The sequence below is a fragment of the Limulus polyphemus genome, unplaced genomic scaffold (assembly GCF_000517525.1).
Source record: "Limulus polyphemus unplaced genomic scaffold, Limulus_polyphemus-2.1.2 Scaffold3554, whole genome shotgun sequence".
Classification (NCBI taxonomy): Eukaryota; Metazoa; Arthropoda; class Merostomata; order Xiphosura; family Limulidae; genus Limulus; species Limulus polyphemus.
The window spans coordinates 55,736-72,965 of NW_013669164.1; the positions used below are offsets into that span (position 1 = coordinate 55,736).

Here is a 17,230-nt window from a genome sequence, read left to right on the forward strand (position 1 = left end):
GTCGAGCCGCCCTAACCACCTGGTCATCCCGGGCCTGATATCCTGTTCTTACCGACATCTATCTGCTGCTGTTCTCGGTTTCCACTCTCGGAGACTTTACAACTTTGAAAAGATAGTAGTATTAACAACTTGTTTGTTTGATTGAAAAAACAAAAACGGAATTACGAACCATTGGTTAATGACTCTGATATAAGAAAAATACAACTCGTCAACGCCTGGCCACTTCCTTTATCTCCCATTCATATTGCTAGATTTAAAGTTATAAATATTGGTAGTGTTTTTGTGTGTCCTCCTAGCGTCAAGGGACACAAATAATTCAAAGTTTTCATTATGCGCTTAATCAGTACTCGGTATTTTTATTACTTTATTAAATGTATTTATTTATTTGTGTCATTTTCCGAGATTAAACAATCCGGGTGCCACAGGTATCCGATATTAAAGACACCAATAAAAATATGAGATAAAAAAAAAAGACAAAATGGAACATTAAAAATGATACTGGTAATAATGACTCACTCCTTAGTGTTGCCAACTCCCGCCTAACTTCATCTCTGCTCTTCCTGGTTTTAAAGATAACAGATCGTAAACAATCGACTTGACCAATCTGTCCAAAGAGAGGGAAAGAAATATATAGTACATTAGAATTGTTGTAGGCCAATATTGTTCCACTAAAAGCTAAGAGAAAGCTGACTATTCAGTCTTGCTTACGTCAAAAGTATCGCTATCTGAGGAGAAGGATCTGATAGCTCACCAGAACTGATGCCAATTTTTTCGGTATCAGTGTAAAAATCCATGAAAAGGATCATCTGTACTCTAAAGAGGATAGTACGTGTGGATAGCAAGACGGGTCGAGGTTAGATAAATCGTCATTTCTGTCATATTTTTAAATATTTTAGTCTTGTTTTATTCGACTAAATTAAACACACAGAATGAAAACCATCAACCGGATAGAATTACGGAAGAAAACTAACAATTATTATAAACAACACAGAGGACTGTAAATTCCTCTGTACACAAGTAAAACGTGTATTTGTTTTTATATAGAGGACTGTAAATTCCTCTGTACACAAGTAAAACGTGTGTTTGTTTTTATATAGAGGACTGTAATTTCCTCTGTACACAAGTAAAACGTGTTTGTTTTTACATAGAGAACTGTAATTTCCTCTGTACACAAGTAAAACGTGTGTTTCTTTTTACATGGAGGACTAATTTCCTTTGTACATAAGTAAAACGTGTGTTTGTTTGGCTTTACGGTTTTTTTTTTTTCGTAACTACTTGAAGTGAGCTGATGTGTTAAGAAAACACTCGGAAGTGGTTATGACAGTCACGTGAAGCTTGACGTCATCGTCATCTTTATTATTATATTATTAATATTAATTATTATTATTATAAGCTGCAGACAAACTGGCCTTTGATGTTAAAGAACACCCAGTGGGATTAGGAAATATGAGAACCATCGCCACTTCACCACAGGCGACACATCAAGTGTAGTATTAGACTGCTACGTGAGGTACTTCACGTCAGCCACTCTGAATATTCATCGAACGAACAGAATCTCGTGGCGCCTAAAATCACAAGCACGTGATGTGACTTATAAATGTCATCCTTCAGTTACAATCGCTGTATTAAACGTTGATCTTATAATATCATCATCTTCCATTTCGCCGTTACGGTCTTGCATCGTTAAGAAAGTTCCAATAAGATGGAATGTTAAGTCTTGCACTTAACTAGAACGCGATAAAGGCGGTAATAACTAGACGATGACAGTGTTCAGCCGTTTGTCTTAAAACCAAAACTGTTTAAAATAATCAGCACGAGTTCTAGTCCACCTAACACTAAGATATTACCTGTCAGAAGTAAAAGTCTCATATGTTTTAGTTTTCCACCATTTTTTGTGGTTTCTAGCCCCCCCCCCACCTCACCCCTTATTGTTCTGTGTTCGTTTGTTTTTCGGAACAAAGCCACATGGGACTATCCGCTGCGGGGAATCAAACACAGGACTTCAGCGTTGTAAGGTTCGATTCTCCCAAAGCTCAAAACGCAAATAAACAAAAACTTCCCGCCGTCTCACCGGGGAAGGGGATTATATTCAAGTGGTTTCAATAATGGTGCATGCCTGTACTCTTCTTAGAGCTATGTTTCCCAGCACAAAATGTCTACAAAAATTTAATTAATTCGGTAATTAAATAGTGACTGCTGACAAATTGATGAATAATACTACTGACTTCCAGAACCATTCATAAAATTTCAGTTAGTTGGTCAGGAATTTGTAATACTTAATATAAAAAGAAATTTGAAACTAGCCGTATACATGGTTTACTTTCATTTACAGTGTATCTGTATATCAATGTAATGTTAGAAACATATTTACTGGCAGGTTTAATTACGGGATGCATAATATCTACGTGATCTCGTATTTGTAGTTCCTACGAGAGGTGGTGCTGAAATTGAAGGCACACGTGCAATATTTAAGTTGTTTTTTTTTCCTACGTTAGAGAATGCTAAAGGCTAGTAAGTGATACTTGGAAGTTTATCGGATTACAACTTGAGATGTCCGCAGAAGTGATTCGTTTGTAGTATATTTTACCAGTGATATACGGAACAAATGGGTCAAGGACGGAAACATTAAGGCTTAGGCTTGCATGATTGGTAGTTGACTTTATAGAATAAAGAGAAACAACTTGTACTAATCCTTAAACTAACGAGTGTTTAACCACAGCTACTTGAGTACGGTAGATTGCAAAGACGTTAAGAAATACACAAATCAGTAAAGACAGTTAGGACACGTTTTCGTCCACCAAGGTTGCTGTTAAAACACTTAGGAGTCACTTTCCCAATAAGTTTAATTTAGTTATTTGAATGAGTTTTATTCCTCATAAGGTATAGAATGTTAGTTGTTTGTTACTGTGTAAACTAAGGGTTTCCAAACTTGGGGCACAGAAAAGTTTCAGGGGGACAGTAATAAAAATTATTTAAGAAAAGAAAGTGTGAGCAAAAATAAAAATTAACCAAAGCTGAAAAAGTGGACTGAAAAACGTGTTTATATAGTACAATATGCAGCTCGAAAGGAAAGCAAATTGAATAAAAGTACAAGCTGTATTATGAATAGAAGAAACCAATATGAATATAATGGTTATACTTGTTTATTTACAGAGTAATGACTGGTGAAAATATTACCGTTAAGTCGTGGAATGAGATGAGACAGTGCCTAAAAATGTAGACACTGTGTAACCAGCATTAAGAGTCAAAGTAATTTTACAGTGTTAAACACACCAGTTCATATCTGTGTTCACCCATTTATTGGTCTACACCAGGGGTTTCTAAGCTTGACAGAGGCCTACCTATTCCAGGGACATATAGGTATGCGAGCACCACCCCACTTTCATCGCTAACAACGTATTTAATTTATGATATTTTAAGATCTGTTGATTTAAGATTTTGTTAAACCGCTGTATTAATTTTTTACCTACATGGGTTGGTCATGTCAAAGGAACAAACTAGTGTATGTTTGTTTATTTATGGACTTTTACAGCGAAGTGTTGCAAAAACCGTCTGACAGACAAAGAGCTTATACCTTAGACAGGAAAGAATGTACGGTATTTAAGTTTCAAGCGGAAGTAAAGTCAGACCTTTTTTTGAATCTGTTTTATTTGAGCAAACAGTATTTAAGTTTCAAGCGGAAGTAAAGTCAGACCTTTTTTTGAACCCTTTTTTTTATTTGAGCAAACAGTATTTAAGTTTTCGATGGAAAGAGTTAAAATTATAGTAACCTAATTATCAAATTTAGAAAATAAAATGTTTTCTTATGCTAGTTGAAATAAATTTTAATAATAACATTTTTGTGTTAAATTATGTTGTAATAATCCTAATATATGCACAATTTGTCGTTGATGGTTTGTTTGTTTTTTACAGATTGTTCTCCAGTTAACCTTGGGTCTTGGAGTGGATGACATGTTCTTGATGGCCCACACTTACGTGTTGTTGTTGTTTTTTTTTCTTTTTACAGATCGTCCCATTTTTGGCCTTTGGTCTTGGAGTGGATGATATGTTCTTGATGGCCCACACTTACGTGTTGTTGTTTTTTTTTTTGTTTTTACAGATCGTCCCATTTTTGGCCTTGGGTCTTGGAGTGGATGATATGTTCTTGATGGCCCACACTTACGCAGAGAACTTTCGTTCGAACATCCCGTTTGAGGTAAGATAAGCCCAGCGCTTGGCACAGTTTGTGATCTTAATTAAGCAACCAGGGCTCAAGAGGCAAGACTATTCCAGCTATGTGATGGGACGAATTTTTGTTACCATTTCAGATGTAATTGTTCTTTAGTTGAGAATGTAATAGGGTTTCTAATAACAAATGAGTCACAAAAAAAGTTAAAAATACCATCAGCACTACGGTTAATTCCACTAATTAGTGCTGGTGTATTTTACGTAGAAAATCACCGATTTAATCCAAATGTTTTATCAGTTACTTCCATTGAATGTAGTAATATACAAAAACATAAGATTAGTAGATATTATGTAATATGTGGTTCCTACCGGTGGTGAACGATATAAAAACATTTCGGTAATTTGAAGGTCGAACATAGCATTCGAGGGATACTTGTTCATTTCTCTTGAATGGATGGGAAGCTATGTATCAAAAGCATTGTTCATCATATACAGTGGGGCCCTGTTATTATTTCGATCTCTTCTTATGAAAATCTATAATAAAATCAAAGTCCCACCCGTGTCCAGGGCGCTTGGTTTGTTTGCGGTTGTCAGATAAATATACTAGTGTAGTGTGTGTTTAATGAAAATGTTTCCTTGCCAAACTTTTCACCACAAGCATTCTTGCCATAGTCTCGTCATGCCTGGAGTCATGTGATCCTAACAGTCAGATAGTATCTTATCAGTGGACGTTTTACCTAAACTAGTCACCTGTAGTATGTCGTTGTACGTCAGATTTGGCACAGAATGCACGTGTGTTTTGATGTCAGGAGAAACGATTGTATGACTAATGATTTTCAAGGGTGGAAGGGGGGACGTACAAGCAGCCATGTCCGTCTCCATGACAGTTTTTAAATGATGTTACCCATATGCGTTGGACGACACAGATTACATCTTACAACCAAGAAAGAAATGTCTCCATTAACAAGGGCACGTGTAATAACCACATTCACTGGTCTGTTTCCCACATGTGAATAATAAACTATTTTGTGTTGTAAACTTTAATTTCTTATCTTCGGAAACTCTATTGTATCCATTGATGATGAGAGAGGCGTTTAAACCCAAGGGGCATAGTATGTTTCAAATTAACTAGAAACCATTCCCACTTATCTTTTTGGAATTATTTCCAGATTGTTGACGATATTGATTAAAATATAGGTGAAATAATCCGAGTAGGAAAGAATTCAAAGTTTTAAAAAATCTGTAACAATTTTAATTCTAAAGATCTTATTCGAAATCTTCTGACTCTAAAACAAATTGTAAGAGTTCCTGAAAACAATATTGGTATTTTATGTGACACGGTAAAAACTCTCTTCTCAATGTGTCGGCGGCAAGCTTAAAGACTTAAAACGCCAAAAATCGGGTTTCGATACCCGTGGTAGGCACAGGACAGACAGCCCATTGTGTAACATTGTGCATTATCTAAGCAAAAAATAATTAACACAGTAAAGGGCCTGGGATGGCCTGGTGATTAGGGCGCTTGAATTCTCGTCACACCGAACATGTTAGGCTTTTCAACCGTGGAGGCGTTATAAAGTGATGGTCAATCCCACTATTCGTTGGTAAAAGAGTAGCCTAAGAGTTTTCGGTGGGTAGTGTTGACTATCTGCCTTCCCTCTAGTCTGTCACTGCTAAATTCGGGACGCTAGAATAGATAGCCCTCATGTAGCTTTGTTCGAAATTCAAAACAAACCAAACTATCACAGTAAAAAGTCTTGTTGTTGGTGAACTAAGAACACACCACCGGTGAAGTGGGGTAGCAAGTGTTCCTTCAGTCCACCTGGTTTGGCGCCCATGGAAGGTTATATTCAATATAAAGGTATTTAATAAATGCCCTAAAGCAGCATGTATTTCACATTTTTCATGCAATACCAATAAGTATTGTAATTTGTTTTTGATTGCATACGAACCAATTCCTATAGTAAATCAACGTTTAAAGGCCAAACACTGCAATTGTAGTTTCCAAATAATCCAACTTCAGCTAGTTGTTTGATAGCAAGTAATTTGGTATGTATCATTCTTTGGAAGCTGAGAATGACTACGATTTTCCATAATGCAATAGGCCTAATTACTAATGTAAAGCTCGGCAACAAGTTTATAAGAGATTGTTATTATCGTTAACTCGTATGCTAATAATATGCAGCAAGTCCATTAAGGCCCTGATACATTGATGTAAAGAAGGAAAAAAAAAACAATCGCTAATTCAGTAATATATGTATATATATGTGTGTGTGTGTGCGCGCATGACATTACATTTCACTACCTGCTATCCATAACCTGTAATTTTCTGAATCCATTTTCAGCCTTATTGAGAACATCAAGTCTTATTCACGCCAATTAACGTTCGAAGAAGCTTTGTTAATAATAATGTAAAGTAGGAAGTCTTCGTGCGATGTAAATATAATCTTCCCTCCAGATTCGTATATTATATTATCGTAAAGGGAAGAAAAATAATAAAAAGTAAATGGTTTAATATTTGTAACCAATGAAAATACACCACTTTTTTTGCATATTTTTAAATAATGAATATTTGTCACGGTAGGTGTCACCGTGTGAACTTTCCGTGTGAGCATAAACATTAAATTTCGTTTTCCTGAACGGGTTGAATCCGGCATCTCTGAGGCATAGCAAATGAAACATAATTAATGCTTTGAGCGTTATTTATGATAAATATTAATGGCAAGGTAAGTTTTTCAGCAGATGTAATTTAAATATTGTCATGAATCAAATCCCGTATCCGATGAACTATCGTAATATCACGTTTTTAGTGAGAGCACGGTTGTGCTAAAATTTGTGTGGTCTTTTAGCGGTATCGAAATAAAGTTATTAAATCGACCTACGCGAAGTATCACCACTTCAAAGAGTTTTATTTTTACGTAATCGTTAGATCTGTTTCATTGATCTTCGTTTGTACATGGTTTATTTATTTCCAAACAGACAGCACTGTCTTTACGAATTTAAATCTTAGTGTTATTATTAACAACTTAAAAATGACTGTAAAATACCCGAAATTAATCAATGTTAAGCAAAATAATAAACATTAAAAGTGCAATAAAAATACATAAAGGTACCAATACTGAAAATAAAGACATACTGTTTTCAAGAATTCTAACTATATTTGTTACGTAGTTCATTCTAATGCTGAGAGATAAAGAACAATGATAGTTTTTCCGAAATTAGATATGAAATTATTGGGGTGGTCCAACCCCCCTAGATCTTCCTCGTGTCGTCCTGTATCACTGTGTCACACACATTGAAGTTTATTTATATAGATTACGTTCTGAAATCATGGTTGTTATACGCCAATGTTTACTGTAGTTAAGGGGTGCCACTTTGTCATTTTTAGATAAAACTAAATTTAATCGCAGCATGATCGCATGAAGATTCAGATAGCGATAAGAGTTCATAACGTTGGTGATATATTTGTATATTAAGATAAGAAACTGAGGCAGAAGGGAAACTTTCTCTTTTAACTTACACAGTTTATGAAGTTATTAAAGAAATAAAAACCATGATTTTTTTTTTATTATTATTAAAGGATCGGACCGGAGAATGTTTGAAAAGAAGTGGTGTTAATGTGCTAATCACTTCCTTCAGCAACATGTGTGCATTTTTCGCTGCAGCCATCATCCCAATCCCAGCTTTAAGAGCCTTCGTTCTTCAAACGGCCATCCTGGTCATCTTCAACGTGGCCGCCATGTTATTGGTCTTCCCAGCAATAGTCAGTTTGGATCTTCGACGACGAGAAGCCAAACGAGTGGATTTCTTCTGTTGTTTTAGTGGGTGTGTTAAATTTGGATTTTTTTATTTTATAAAGAATTCATGAACGGGGAATCCAGATTAGATTTTCAGGAGTTTTTTTTTAAATGATTCTTGGTTTCAGATTATGCATGTAAGGTAATAATAATTGTGTATTTTACTTAATACGTATATTTTAAAATACCGTGAACGTACTCCGTAGGAGTACACAAGTGTCACCCATATGCAACATTGAAGAAGGCAGAAGGAGTGGCCTACGTAACAGTGCGAGATTGGGATCAACGTCATCCTTATGTCATCTTGTTCCGTCCAGTGAAATCCCCAAACGTCAGGCCGTCACTAGAGCACTTCCTCCTGATCGCAATCATGTTGTTACGGTACTAGCGCCCCCTACAGGAAATCAAACGCCTAATTGTTGGACTGAAAACAACAATAACACAGGTATTCTTTTCAAGATTTATTAGGCAACGATTGATTGAGAGTTTACTTTTTAAAGGAGATTACGCTTTTGTAGGATTAGCTCCAGAAAAACGTTTCTTTAATTAAAAGAATACAAATATTTTATAAATTGAAACAATGTTGCTTATGAATCTCGCAAAGGGAAAAAAATTGTTTCTAAAGAAATCTTAGAAAACTTTCTAGATTTCAAATTTTTTTATAGAATCTTAGATTACCATTACTTTGACCATAGGCGTTACTACAATAAAATAGTTTAAGTGAAAATGGGAAAATGTGCACACTTAAAAAAACATGTTATTTCCCTGAAAAGGGGGCCGAAAGGCCGTCTGGAAGGGTCATCTGTTTTAACCACACGCACCATAATACAGTAATGTGTTGTCTGTCAGTAAGTCAGTAGATACTAAAATGATGTCGCATAAGGAACGCTTAACGTTGCAATTTGTGCTGTCGTGGCGTCATTCAAATGTGTGCATGCCATGAATCACGAGAAGAATTGTATGCACTCTGTAGGCTACAACACAGCATGACATATGAACTTCAAAAGCAATAAATAAAAATATTTGTTACTCTCAATTTTGGTTTTATTTACTCTTGAAACAGAACACTTCGGGTACCCTGCGGAAGTACATCTAGTGTGTGTACATATATATATATATATATATATATATAGAGAGAGAGAGAGAGAGAGAAGCAACAACAAAAAAAAACATCGTTCTAAAATATTATGCCGACTAATAATGGATTGTTAGATGAATAAGTATATACTTTATATGTCAGCTATTATGTGCGTTATTAAGTTTCGTTTTAGGTTTTGGAGTACCTGTATACTATCGCATGTTAGAAATATTTATTTATTTATTAAATTGGCTTTCTGCATAGTGATACTACTTAGCCTCACTTTACATTCGTTTCCAGTTAGTTATGTTCTCCAGTCGGGAATTTAAATATAATCGTTTCATAATGTGGGGGTTTCAAGTCATTTGTAACTCACCATATAGTAATCTAAATTAATTTAGGTGTGTGAATAATATTATGGCATTACACCTAATTTATTATTAGGTGTTGTAAGGATTATATCACAGATTTTCTTTTCACCAAACGTAAAATTGAAAACATCATCTGTGACGTAGAGGCCTAATGCACTCTTTGATTCGCCGCACCCTCAGCTTTGGACTGCAATTTCGGTTATTTAAGGCTTATCAGAGGCTTAACTGTATTTCTTTGAAGAGGCGAAAGTTTAGTCAACAGTGTGGTAAGTCAAATAATGCATTAGGCCTCTGCGTCACAGATGATATTTTGAATTTTACCATAGGTGAAAAGAAATCTGTAATATAACTAAAATATTTCCACGTTTGCACAAATGTTTAGATTTGGTAGTGTGGAGTTCACACAAGAATCAGCGAGAACCCCAGAGGTTTCAGTGCCACACCGATGTTGATGTTATTTTTAATACATGCAATTAATTCCATCAATGGAACCCTGACAATACAGTTGATACTTTGTTTATACCAGGTTGTTCAACACAACATCTGTCAACCACCAATTCTACATCAACAAAGGAATTTGTTCAAGACAGTGAGAAGAGCGTGAGACAGAAATGCATCGAGACTTGTGCTGGGGATCGGCAGGGGTGTTTCGGGTGGTCCCTGACGTGGTTTGCCACACATCGATACGCCCCCTTCCTGCAAAAGAATTCTGTGAAGGTGTGTGTGTGATTATTAACTACTTTATATAAAATCTCATTGTGTTAAAAAGGAGATACTTCATTAAAATTGCTTAAATTGCACAACTTGGAAAGTCGTACTTTTGGGAAATTAGGACTGACTAAATGTTCGCGTAAAAATAGACGTATAAAACAGAACTTTGGTGACTACAAAAAATCCGATCTAATTTAAAAGAAATATAAGTAAAATATTATTTTTTTTCGTAATTCCAGGTTCTTACCGTCGTTTTATTCCTTGTGGGTACTATTGTAAGTGTCTGGGGGTTGTTTCGTGTCGAAGATGGCCTCGACCTCACAGATATTGTACCACGAAATACCAATGAACATAATTTTCTTCACTTCCAAAGCAAGTACTTTGGATTTTTCAACATGTTTGCTGTCACCAAGGGAAATTTTGAGTATCCAACTAATCAAAAATTGCTTTACGAATACCACGCGGCATTCACGAGGGTTAACAAGATCATTAAGAACGATGATGGTGGGCTCCCTGACTTCTGGTTGTCGCTCTTTAGGGACTGGCTATTAAGTAAGTATCTGTTTTCAACACACTTTTATTTTCTGATATAGTATTAAAACGTTGTTCTTCGTGTACTCGACAATGTCGGGCTTGGGTTATATTTTTGTAGATTTACTTTTGGTATTTTTTATCTTAGAATAAGAATCGGATGCGTTAAGTAGTGTAAAGCAGCTCTATCATGCTTGATATTTCTCGTTTTTTTATATTTTTATTATTATTTTTGCTTACTTTACGCTGTTCAAATAAAATCAATGTTCATGTAAAGATACCTGGGTAGGCGTAATACATCTGGACCTCTTCCACTCTGGACTTTGACATCGCGACCATGTGTGGTACATAAAGACTTTTCTATTCAGGACCTTGACATCGCGATTTTATCTAATACATAAAGACTTTTTTTGCACTCTGGACTTTGATATCGCGACCATGTCTGGTACATAAAGCCTTTTTTACTCAGGACCTTGACATCGCGATGTTATCTAATACATAAAGACTTTTTTTCTACTCGGAACCTTGACATCGCGATGTTATCTGGTACATCAAAACCTCTTCCAATCAGAACCTTCAAATCGTGATGTTATTTGGTACATATAAACTTGTAATCTGGACTTTAACATCGCGATTGTATCTGATACATTTAGATTTATTTCAGTTTGGACCTTTACACTTCAATAGTACGTGCTGGATTTAATTTGATTCTTAACTTATATTTGCTGTAAATTGGTAATAAAACTTACTCGTTGAAACCAATGGTTCTAACAGAAATGTTCATTATATGAAAGTAAAAATGTATTATAATTGCATAGGTTTAAAATTGGTGATAATTTTTTATTGGTGTTCACAGTGCACTAAACTAACATTATTAAATATTTTTGTCGAATTGCTTTGGTTACATTATTAGTGTAGTATAGATAAAACTGAGTTTGGAAAGTTTTATCCCAAAAGATAAAGTATAAATGAAGAAATTTCAAAGTGTGTGGCATGCATGTGTGAACCTTTGGTTGTGGATTGTTAAGAGGGTTTGTCTTTGAAGTATGGGAGTTAAGAGTGTCGTAAACCCAAGATGGAAAAGCTGTCTCTGTTTGAATATCAGTACCACACGTAAAGCCAGTTGGAAGCTGTGAACAATATGCTGACCTAGCCCTAAAAGTGATTCATACCAGGAACGTGAGAAAACTCTTCCATGATGGATAATGTTGATGCTTGGTTTACATACAGCTTTCACGAACTTTGAAGCGTGCAGTTTATTTTCACAGGGGGACAAATCCCCATTCTAGCTGCGAATGTAAAAATTCCCCGCGCAGTTTGTCGACAGGACGGAAATATTTCTACTTTCTTCACGAAACGCCCTCGCACTCGGACGAACTTATTTGATCAATGCATTCTTCTAAGGTTTTAAGTACGAGCAGGAATAGACTACTAAGCAGCGCCTGCCGTAATTAAGCCATTCTCTGTGTTACGAGGCAGTATTTCCCGCAAGCTATAACTCGTGCTAACCATTCATTCTAACAGCCAGCGGGTTCAAACCCAGCCCTCGGGGCGGGCAGGACGCGTAAAGATACGCCGCTGATTGAGCAAGAGGAGATTGTCGAAACTCGTACTAACAGACAACAGTGAGACGGGCACCTTCTGGAGCTTCAAATGATATGAGAGAGTTGAGGATTAGTGTTGAATATCTAATACTTCTAAGAGTTACCATTTGTTACATTGGATTGTGATGCTTAACAATAATAAACTGATATGCTGCTAGTTAGCTTCTCAAGACACTAAACTAACGAATAACTTGTGAAATGGGGAAAAGAAATATATTAACTTTCGTTGTCCCACATTTATTATGTGTGAGAAATATGTGACAGTACGAGTAATTACAGAATATGGGAGTATTTTATTGAAACTTTGGGAGTGTTTTCACATTAATAGTATCTGTGTTAGTAAAAACCTACACTATAGTGTGTCTGTGTTAGTAAAAACCTACACTATAGTGTGTGCAACTAGTGTCAGTAAAGACTTACACTATAGTGTGTATGTGTAACTAGTGTTAGTGAAAACCTACACACCATGATAACCCGAATTTTCAGCACATAGTTTGCTCCACTGGCACGTGAGATTGTGGGTGGAGCCACGTGATGATAAACAAGGACCACATCTGATAGCACATGAAGAAAACTTGTGATAGTGAGATGTAGGGGATAACCTGTTCAGAAATTTCAGTCTGTTTCTGTTCCGTGCTTAACTCTTTCATTACCAACATGAGTACTTTATCCTCTCATATTTAACCTTGTTGCATGGCATAAGAGTAGCATTCCATTATAAAACCAGTTTTACAATGTCTAATTCACTTATCTTCCAGTTTTTGTGTTGGTAAATAAAGTTGGATATCCATGTTGACTTCGTACGTTTAAATATATATATATATATCTTGGCAATCTTCTTTTTTACATTTTGTATAAAATTATCCTCCCATTGAAACAATGTATTTAATCAGTATTATGTCAAGTGTAACGGAATAAAAAAAATTTCCTAGCTGTACGTTGCATAATTAACATTGTTACCCATGTTGATTGGTTTTTTTATTTGTTTCTTACATCAAAGATATTAACAAAATACCAGAAACTAAGTTTAAGAACGATTCATATTTTGTCTAATTATAATGGTTATTTTTGCAAGCCGAACAAAGAAGATTAGGAAACACTCGTATCTGTAACGGTCCCAGTTTCAACTTCTCCAGCCCCTAGTGATGAGTCACTGTACTAATCACCTGAACCGAGATGAAGACATCGTCTGTCAGAGAAACTTGGCAACTGTTCAACGAACAGTCCTAACTTCATGTTTTATGTAGTGACCATATCTTTGAAGTCTACCGACCGAACGCGCATATATGTCTTTCTGCATATATTTCAATTTTCGGATTGTAAATTACCGGCTTGTTTCAATAATACGGCGTTCGTGTCGTTTTCGCTCTCGTTGCCCTTGGAAAGTCTTGTGGTTCGCTTTGTGGGAGAAATTACAATATAAATAATCATGTTAAGCGGACTGTAACGAGAAAATATGTTTTATTTATTTTGTTTTGCACAATGAAAACGAAACGATGTCTCCTACTACGTACAGGGTGGTTGATTAATTAAACAACTAAAAAAAAGAGCTCTTCTCTGAACTAAATTAGATAGAGTTATTACACACGAAAGTTTTTTTTTAAGTTCGACTGAAGTCAAGATATTAGCAACCATTTTATTTTTCATAAGCATAAACTATCTTTCAGTAGTTTAATTTATTTGAAAGTATGAATTATTATTATTTATGAGAAATTTATTTTGTCCCAAAATTAACTGCTTAACCCTAGAATTACCAGTGGGTTCAGAAACCATTAGCTTTTTGAACCGATTTTTCTAATCTATTCATGCACATAATTTTTGTTTTGTTTGTTTTCTACGCTAAGTGTTTAATACGAACAGCGTGGTATTTATTATCACCCCCCCCCCCAGTGGCACAGTGGTATGACTGCGGACTTACAACGCTAGAAACTGGGTTTCGATACCTGTGGTGGGCAGAGCACAGATAGCCCATTGTGTAGTTTTGTGCTTATCTTCAAACAAACAAAGTTTATTATTAGCTTCCAAATCAAACACCTACAACAATAAAATGTATCTGTTATGTTAACCGTACTTTATACAGAATTTCAGTTTTGTTTTTGTTTCTTGAAATCTCAGTATTGTCGTTAGTTGTTTTATTTGTTAACATAGTTTTAGCTGTTAACAAGTTTGATAAATCTGTACTGACGCAGGTTGAAAAAAATTCTGTATTTCTTAGGTCTGCAGAGAGCTTTCGAAAAAGATTGGAAAGATGGCTGTATTACTCAAGAACGTTGGTTCCCTAATGCTACCGATGAGGCTATCCTGGCCTATAAGTTGCTGGTTCAAACAGGAAGAGTAGATAATCCTGTTGATAAATCTCTAGTACGTATAATACATTGTTAGAAAAATAGATAATCCAGTTGATAAATATTTAGTACGTATAATGCGTTTTTGATTTTCAATATTTTTAGATTGAGTCACACAAAATGCATCAAACATAAAATATAGTTTCTTGCTGTTGTTGTTGTTTTTTGAAACTGACAAAGGATTCGTAGAAAAAGTGTACTTGGAGAATCAAAAGATAGCTTTAAATGGGCGAACAGTAATAGAATGCGATGACTGAGTAAAATCAGGAAATAATATATATTAACTTGTAGGAGTTTCCTTTAAAGATGAAGTTACGTTGAAAGTGTTATATTGCAGTTTTTGGTTCTTTTCTTCTAGAATGAACGACCCTAGTACTAAAAAAAAGAACGTGTGTTTTTTTAAGGTTACCACAGCGCGACTGGTAGACAAAGAAGGAATCATCAACTCAAAAGCTTTTTACAACTACCTGTCAGCATGGGTATCTAACGACGCCCTCGCTTACTCAGCCTCTCAAGCTAACCTCCAGCCTGAACCTCGGGATTGGAGGCACGAACCTCAGGATGTGGACCTCAAAATCCCCAAATCCCAACCGTTAGTTTACGCTCAGATGCAATTCTATCTCAATAACATGGGAGACACTAATGAGATAACGAAAACTATTGAGGACATACGAATTTTGTGCGAGAAGTACGAGGAAAAGGGACTGCCAAACTTCCCTACAGGGATCCCTTTTGTTTTCTGGGAGCAGTATATTGGGTTGAGGTTCTATCTGTCCCTGGCTCTAATTTGTGTCCTAACTGCTATCTTCCTGGTAGTTTCCGTTATCTTGGTAAATCTCTGGGCTGCAGCAATCATGGTAAGAAGTTTTATTTTTCATTGATTTTTTTTTTCTTATAGAATTATGGAAAGACTTTTTTTATATATATATTTGAACTTACATCTGCAGATGTTCTTTCGCGCTATTAATACAAACTAAATGTTTACTTGTCATCTTAGGTTGCTGTTTTGGCCGTCATGGTTGTTGACCTTTTTGGTCTAATGGGAATTCTTGGAATTCGTCTGAGTGCCGTTCCTGCAGTTATTTTGATAGTGGCTGTAGGGATTGGAATGGACTTTACAGCTCATATCACTATGGTAAGTAAAGAGGTCCAAGACTCCATTCTATCTGCACAGTTCTTAACCATCACCACTTTTTTCTTTTGCTTCCTGAGGGAACCAAGGAAGAAAACCTATCATACTCGCACCACAATCCCATCATTTGGTTTGTTCTAGAACATTAACTTCGTTGCTTCTCTATTTCTAGTGTGTATACGAAAAAGATATTGAACATTTAGCGAATCTGCTTACAATTATCTTTAATTAATTGATTTCATAGCAAGTGTTTGGTTGTGTAGGGATTCTTGACCAGCATTGGAGACAGGAACAGAAGAATGGCTATGACGTTAGAACACATGTTTGCTCCGGTTATCCATGGTGCTGTGTCCACACTTCTGGGTGTCCTCATGTTGGCTTTCTCAGAATTTGACTTCATCATCAGGTAAGCCATACAGAGGCACTTGGTGACGAAGGGGGTGGTGCTAGGGGGTTGTTTTAATGTATATGAAAAATATTTGAATCGTGTATCTCACGTGATCCTAGTTGAAACTGAACTACAGACTATGACAAAAATGTGACCACAGTGAAATAAATGTGCACAGTAGGTTAGAAGGGCAGGGACTCATTGACAAAAAGGGTACTTTTCAAGCGTCCTAAGGAAAGACTTTCTTTAAATGGAGGGGGATGTTAGAGGAGACTATGGGTACTGTGGGTTAACTCTGGTACACATAGGGTTGAAAGCCAAGAGAAGCAAACAGATCCTCGTCGATTCCTATTCGAATAATCGGTTTTAGAAACATTTTGATAATCACTGATCAGTGTAAATATAGTATTGTGTATAATTACACTTTCATTATTATGTGTGTGTGTATGTGTATATATATACTATGTCAATAATTTAAACATTACGCATTTGAAATATTAACGATAATATCATGCTTTAATGAAGCAAATTTAACTTTTATTTTAACGTGTGTACGTGTGGTCTGTGATAAACATTAATCACATACTTTACTGGTTAAAAAAAAAGAAAAACTTCCATAAAACACGAAAGACGACGCATTGCTGTCACAAATATGACTTAAGCCTGACTCAGTAATTCATTTATCCAAGTGCTTTATTTTTATCTTATTTTTTGGCTGAGGATTTACCTTAAATAATATTACACGTTAGGGTCAAAATAGAAGAGGGTATGAGGAGAGGATGTGTTGGCAATAGAAGCTGGTATGAGGAGAGGATGTGTTGGCAATAGAAGATGGTATGAGGAGAGGATGTGTTGGCAATAGAAGATGGTATGAGGAGAGGATGTGTTGGCAATAGAAGCTGGTATGAGGAGAGAATGTGTTGGCAATAGAAGCTGGTATGAGGAGAGAATGTGTTGGCAATAGAAGCTGGTATGAGGAGAGAATGTGTTGGCAATAGAAGAGGGTATGAGGAGAGAATGTGTTGGCAATAGAAGATGGTATGAGGAGAGGATGTGTTGGCAATAGAAGAGGGTATGAGGAGAGGATGTGTTGGCAATAGAAGAGGGTA

General features: G+C 35.9%; 1 protein-coding gene across 1 annotated transcript in view; it reads left to right on the forward strand.

The window, feature by feature from the left end:
* Positions 1 to 17,230, forward strand: part of LOC106469577 (protein patched-like) — a 61,684-nt gene that overhangs the window by 36,934 nt on the left and 7,520 nt on the right. Inside the window, exons 13-21 of the mRNA XM_022398150.1 lie at positions 4,100 to 4,195; positions 7,745 to 7,989; positions 8,168 to 8,406; positions 9,937 to 10,127; positions 10,361 to 10,673; positions 14,472 to 14,617; positions 15,006 to 15,458; positions 15,599 to 15,736; positions 15,997 to 16,139. Coding sequence (XP_022253858.1) covers positions 4,100 to 4,195; positions 7,745 to 7,989; positions 8,168 to 8,406; positions 9,937 to 10,127; positions 10,361 to 10,673; positions 14,472 to 14,617; positions 15,006 to 15,458; positions 15,599 to 15,736; positions 15,997 to 16,139 — 1,964 coding nt within the window. The remainder of the gene's footprint in view (positions 1 to 4,099; positions 4,196 to 7,744; positions 7,990 to 8,167; positions 8,407 to 9,936; positions 10,128 to 10,360; positions 10,674 to 14,471; positions 14,618 to 15,005; positions 15,459 to 15,598; positions 15,737 to 15,996; positions 16,140 to 17,230) is intronic.